This window comes from Cicer arietinum, chromosome 7, assembly GCF_000331145.2.
Source record: "Cicer arietinum cultivar CDC Frontier isolate Library 1 chromosome 7, Cicar.CDCFrontier_v2.0, whole genome shotgun sequence".
Taxonomy (NCBI): Eukaryota; Viridiplantae; Streptophyta; class Magnoliopsida; order Fabales; family Fabaceae; genus Cicer; species Cicer arietinum.
In genome coordinates, this window is record NC_021166.2 from 8,890,784 (window position 1) to 8,897,383 (window position 6,600).

Below are 6,600 nucleotides of genomic sequence, written 5' to 3' on the forward strand. Positions count from 1 at the left end.
ATTAAATAGAATATATTTCATGGCATTGACATTTTACTTGGTTGATTATATGTGTGTTTGGAAAACTCTAAAATCATGGTGGAAAATCACTGTGGACTAGAACTTACCCTTTTAAAAATCACAGTAGGAGAGCTCTAAACTCACATTGGTGATTGCCCATCATTCAATTGAATACATGCTAAGGCTTGTTTGAGAGTTAGAAGGGAAAAGGAAGGGGAAGAGGTGATAGTCACCCACCTTGCATGAGAGATTTATCTTCCTTCCCATTCCCTCCCCCCAAAGCTTTTCCATTTCTTCCCCTCTCAACTTTTAAACGAAGCTTAAGTTGTTCCGTTGAGGCTGGTTAAGATGGTTTAGCATTTGTTACTCAAAAGCATAAACACATATATTAAATTATCGGTTCATATTAATTCTTGTGTACATGTAGCCAATTATTGTTGACACTCACAATAAATATGAACCCAAAAATATTTGGGTGTTTATTCTCCCACCTCTAATGTTCTCAAATATTTAAAAAAATATTCGTCCGGGCTAATTCGGATATGTAAAATATATCTCCGGATTAGCCAATTAGACCAAATTTGGAGGCTTTTGAGAAGATTTGGAGGTGAGAAAAGAAGTTTTTTAAATATTTTTGCTTGGTTGGAATTCAATTGGTTTTTGACATAAGAACCAAAAACTGATCCAATTCAGTGAAAAGGGAGTTTCTTTGTGTGTGTTTTGGTTTGTTTGGAGTTAGTGATTTAACTTTGGTTTGCATTGGATTGGTGATAAACATCTCTATCAACACGGCCATGACCTACTTAGACTTGGTCTTTTTATCAAATGCATGTCCTCTATTTATTTTAATTATAATTATTATTTTTTAAATCCATTTATTTGAAGTATAGTTTTGCAAGTTTTATAAACTTTTAAAATGGACACTCGTTATTTTTTTAAACTCGTCTTATAATTGAAAAGCTTTAATTCAAAATAACAATATAGGTATCTTATTGATCCATTTTCCTCATCTTAAATTCACTTATTGACAAACAGTTATTTACTTTCTCTTTTTATAACTGAAACCCCTGACCATTTTCATAAGGTGGTCGAATACCTTAGATCATCCCAATGTGGATTTCTTTTGAAGTGATGCTCAATTGCTCATTAGGCACCCATTGGGGAGTGAAAGCTTCTTTTCTCAAAAAAAAAACTAATCCAAATTTTGAACAAACTAAAACTAATCCAAATTTTGAACAAACTAAAACTAATCCAAATGTGTATTTTACATGTTTAGTTTAATCAATCTAGACGTATAGAGTTAGTAGTGAGAGTGTTCACCGAGGGAGAAATAACACAATTTATCTAAGCACTCTCTCGCTTCCCCTCTAATGTGCAAGTTTCACAAAGAAAGTTATTAAAAAATATAATAGACATATAGTTATAAAAATATAAATTATTTGTTGAAATATAATAATGTTTAGTTATTGATGAGATCAATTTTGTTAATTTTTTAGAGTTATCGCATTTAACATTAAAAATCATAAATGATGATTCAATGCTTGATAGGTATTATACTAATATTAAAAACTACTATTAAAAATGAGTGAGATGTACTTGTTGAACTACTTGGGTACTCATTTAAAGAGTTCAACATTCTAGATGTGTTTAACCACTCATATCGAATCCCTTATCGTAATTTTGATTGAATTATATTTTCAACTCTAAAATAGTATATTGCTATTCGTATGATACTATTATTTTTTCAACATTGTTAATACCTATTTCTAAATTATGTCATATATATATATATATATATATATCCTTTTGATCACCCAAAAAGAGAATTTAACGGCAGAAACAGACTGATATGTTGTTCTAAAAAAACACATATTTAGCAATCAATAATGAGTATGTTTTATTTTAAACTTGTTTATAATATTTTATAATCAATCAAATATTAGAAGCTTGAAATTATTTAATCAACTTTACAGTTTCCGGCCACTTTAGCAAATCATTCTTCAATTATTATTCATTAGCAAGTCCAATTGTCCAAGCGACAGCCTACAAAGCGCTGGGGATGGGTTGGCACATAAGATTCTTATCGAGCCCTTTAGGTCAAATAATCTTATCATACCCTATTCATTTGAACTACTTCAGAAGCCGAGGGAAGCTCCTAAAATGGTAGATGTCGCAATTTCAGGGACGAGCCATAACAGCGTGTTAGAGATATTGATACCAAAATCTTTAACATAAAGAGTATATCAGTTACTTATCACTTATATTTTTCAACATTTCTCTGCTCACAAGTCTTTAAAGTGAATCCCACGACAATGAAGAGCAGCACGAGATCATTAAGCTTTAAGGAATGGGTTACTTAAGACCAATCCTAAATATTGGCAACCATCGACTAAATACTCAGTTCAATAGAAAGACAAACTCTATCAAGGTATGAAAGAGGATAGAACTCTGTCAAGGTTTAAGTTATAGACCATAATGATTGACACATTTTGACTCAACCTTAAAAAACACTTACATTGTCATTGCACAACTATAATAAACTTTTAATTAACAGAGGAAGACTTCATGACTTGCCATTTGTATTTCCAACCTAGTCTTGACTTCATACCAGAAAAAACCTAAAGAAAAGGGCAGTGAGAGGCGAAGGGATAGTAAAATAGATCACATAGTCATCTAAAGATGAAATTTCATGAGCGCATGCCAATGACCATTCTACTAACCATCTGAAATATCGTTGTACAACACGATATTTAATGCAAAAAATTAGCCTGTCACTCGTAAAATATCCGTATACAAATTCACCCTCTTTTAAAATAGTGTTGTATTTAGCCGTGAAAGCCCTCCAATAGTCCAATCTACTATTCTTGCCCAATATACGCAAATGAAATTCTACCGTGGCATGTAGAATGTATAGTCTAGCCAGCTTTCTCGCTTTCTTAAGCATTAACAAGACAACATGAAGTATTTTCGAGTAGCACAACAAATGTATATATTTAGAATAAATCATAATTTGTTGAAACAGAATATGCAATTTTGATCAGAAGTTCAATCTATCAAACATTTCTCCAGACTAAGGTCAAGGGATCTTAAAACTTGATTGAGAATCAAATGATCAAACTTGCTTTCTAGATTGTGCAGCACATCTGCAAGAAAGTAAAAAATATACAGGAACAAAAAAGGCATACGAGTATGAGTTGAATGATGCATCAATTGGTTGGTATCACTAATCACAAAGTTGCAGAAACGTGTGCAATATTGCGAAGACTATGCCTAGTCCAGAGGCAAAATGCGAACCTTCTTTTTAAGATTGGCTCTGATCAAGCAAAATCCCTTGAATTAGTGTGTACCTCTGCCAGTGGATTAGTGATGAAATCTCCATTAAGCCTGAGTCTTTGGCTTGTAAATCTAGTTTCAATGTTCCTGCCAGCTGGGTAGTGCATGGCAGCAAGTGATGGAGCACCACGACGTCTAGAGAATGGCGAGGATGTATACTGGCCCTGTGTTTTCCTCCAGAATTTGGAGCTCAAGAATTCTGCTCCGGGTAGCAAGCAGCATGTATTACGAGGGACATCAGAATTAGTCATCCTTCCGTTTGATACAGCCAAATCATAAGAAATCTCATCCAATGCCAACTCCAGGCCATGTACACGGGTCTCTAATGATTGCATTCCATTTTGTGAGCTTCCAATGAATTTCTGTAAGAATATAGGGGCGCATGTTGGAGATGTTCATTATTAAAAAACTAGCACATGCATCATGTAAATATGACAGAGAAAAGAATGAATCTTTAAAACAAAATAATAGTATATTAACCGGTCTTCCTTCCAGAAATTTGCAGACAAAAAACAGCACAGAAAAAAAAACAAATACTCGGTGTTAAGAATTAGCAACAAACCTGCAGAAGATCAAGTAAATTTGACTGTTGCTTCTCAATTTGGTGTAACTGGTTGCGGATCAAAGATAATTCTTCACTCTCTTTCTCATTCTTAAAAAGATCTTTGGAGACATTACTATCAGGAACTGAGTCTTGACTCTCTTCGTGATATGGAACCACACGAGATCCAGCTTTGGAACCACCATGCTTTTTTATTCTATCATCGGGATTTTTGTGTAACAATGCCCGCTTCATTTCTGGCTTTAGAAATTTGTTCTTCTCCATTTTGCTTATTTCCAACGGAGATTCATTTTCATCCCTCTCATGAAGATCAACCTGATCAGCCATGACCACAGAGGTAGCGTTGGACAGGGCCACTTGAACATCCCAATTCTTATGGTTTAATTTTTGCGAAACAACCGAACTCCTTCTCTTGTTACTACTTAAGGCACTCACATTCTTGCTATTGCTAGCAGAAGAACTATCTAGCGGACTGAATCTGCTAACAGGAGCTGATTTCCTTCGCAGATTCGCCATTACTGAACCAGGATTACATGAATTTTGAGAGACCGGGGTATATCTCCGATCATTTGGATTCTCTGAGCCAAAAACACAAACACGGAAAAAAGGTTTAAGAAACAATCATAGACAATCAATGCAACAGATCACAAACAGACAGAGACACTGACAAATCAATGGCTCAGATATACATTCTAGATAACAACAAAAATCATGAATTACGTTAAGATCAAACATCGCAAACACTTTTTGTTTTTTTCTTTACCTTTCTTTTTTAAGACTCAACAGTAAACAATGCACAATCTGGCTTTCTATTTTTGTAAAGAGATCTAATACTTACTCATCTAGATTCTCAACAGCAAAATCAATGAAGCACTAGATTCTAAAATTAAATTAATTACCTATAGAAGAAGATTGGGATTTAGGAGGTGGTGAAAATTCATCCGAAACATCAGGGATATGCTTCCAAGCTTCCAACATCTGATTCATAACTTCACGAACTAACTTTACCTAACCAAAAACAACACACATTCTCAATTCACTTTCAAATTACCATAAATAAACACTAAGAACAAAAACAGAGGGTAGAAATTGGAAAACCTTATCAAATCTTCGATTCTCGAAAACTGTCAAACACTCAGACTTGAATTCCGACAAGAAATCCCTCTCCACGTTAGCCAACACCAACAGCGTCTCCGCCGTAGCCTTCCTCACCGCCCAATCGCGGTTGCTCAACAATTCCACCAAACACGAAACTAAACTCTTCAACGAAGCGTGACCGGACGCGCCACCGGCTTCGACGACGCTTCCGATCAGCGTCAACAGCGCTGGCTTCGCCTTAAACACCTCGCGTTTAAGAAGCTTCTGGAACTTCGGCAACAGCTTCGCAAGCCTAGCCGGGTCCGGATCCGGAGCTCCATCGATCGCCGAAGCGAGACAAAGTGCAGCTCCAATCTGCGCGCTCTGATCTTGTTCCGTAAACAGAGCCTCCGATAACGGTTTCAGAAAGGAAGAAAACGGTTGTTTGGTGACGTGGCAAGCCAATGCTGAAACGGAATTCACGCACGCGGATCGGACCGAAGTGTCCGAGTCACGGAGTCGGCGAACGATATTGGCGAGAATTTTCGAGAGGTAAGGAGAAAGAGCGTTTCCGTGTGTTTCAGATAGTAATCCAAAGAGTTGAACGCATTGCTTCCGAACTGGAGATTTGTCGGAGGCGTCGGTGGAGTACATGCAAGAGAGGAACACCGGTACGGTGCTTGCGTCGAGGTTCCGAGCAATTGTGACCAGTTCGTTGGCGGCGAGGGAGTGAGTGTCGCGGTCGGAGAGTTTTGTCAGACATGTGAACACCTTTTGTTTTATGTTTTGCGGTGACGACATCGTGATTGTAACGGTGCCGGCGTTGATAGTTGCGGTGGCGGAGTGGTTATTTTATCGGAGGTGGATCGGGAGGAATATCCGGCAACATCGCCGGTGAGTGGCTGGTTTGGTTATGCGTGGGAATGATACGTGGAACGGTTTTATGAGTAATTGTGTGAAGAGTGAAGATGAAGATGGAAACGGCGTGTCGTTTTTTAGATTATTTGAATTAAAGGGGATAAGTGCCTCTGAACTGCAGTGTCGTTTTGTTGGTCAGTACAGGATTTGGTTTAGTTTGGGGATTACTATCATCTAGAATTGTTGTCCTTTTTTTTTAACTCTACTCAAGAGCTGGTTGGGTTGGTTTTCGTGTTGCTAACTTCTTGCTTCCAATTAGAGGATGAGACATAGATGGGAATTCTGATCTATCCTCATTTTTTGATTATGTAAAAGTAGTTTAAGAGAATAATAATAGAATGTAAAATTATTTTATATTAATGAATTATTATAATTAGATGAGAATATAAAATTATATGCACTACACTCTCAATATACTACATGTGTACTTATAATTTAAAATTTAAGTTGAAAACTCTTGTACCCAAAAGTTTGTTAATTGGTATCATCATTTAATTATTTAATGATATTTTATTTTTCACTATTTAATTTATAAATAATTTTGTCTTTGACATATCAATTTTTTGCCAAAGTTTAATACTTATAGTTATTACTGCATGTGATGTGATTGGACGCCTTTAGACTTTTTCCCTTGAAAAACAAAGCTTATTTTAAAATTAAATTTAACATAATTTTTTTAGTGCTAAATTTAACATGAGCTAATTTTATTT

General features: G+C 35.9%; 1 protein-coding gene across 1 annotated transcript; it reads right to left on the reverse strand.

Annotated features, from left to right (window-relative positions):
• Positions 1–2,964: 2,964 nt before the first annotated feature.
• LOC101503994 (TORTIFOLIA1-like protein 3) lies at positions 2,965–5,922 on the reverse strand. The gene is made up of 4 exons (XM_004508758.4): positions 4,994–5,922; positions 4,795–4,903; positions 3,896–4,473; positions 2,965–3,695 (listed from the first exon to the last, which is right to left on the reverse strand). Exons 1-4 carry the CDS (start codon positions 5,771–5,773, stop codon positions 3,318–3,320), a joined length of 1,845 nt encoding a protein of 614 aa, XP_004508815.1. The 5' UTR covers positions 5,774–5,922; the 3' UTR covers positions 2,965–3,317.
• Positions 5,923–6,600: the final 678 nt, after the last annotated feature.

Excerpts from the sequence above, each read along its gene's own strand:
- LOC101503994 (XM_004508758.4), bottom strand. The coding sequence starts at position 5,773 with ATGTCGTCACCGCAAAACATAAAACAAAAGGTGTTCACATGTCTGACA. Across the intron at positions 4,474-4,794 it reads ATCCCAATCTTCTTCTATAG|AGAATCCAAATGATCGGAGA; the intron begins GTAATTAATTTA and ends TTTTTGGCTCAG. Across the intron at positions 3,696-3,895 it reads ATTTACTTGATCTTCTGCAG|AAATTCATTGGAAGCTCACA; the intron begins GTTTGTTGCTAA and ends ATATTCTTACAG.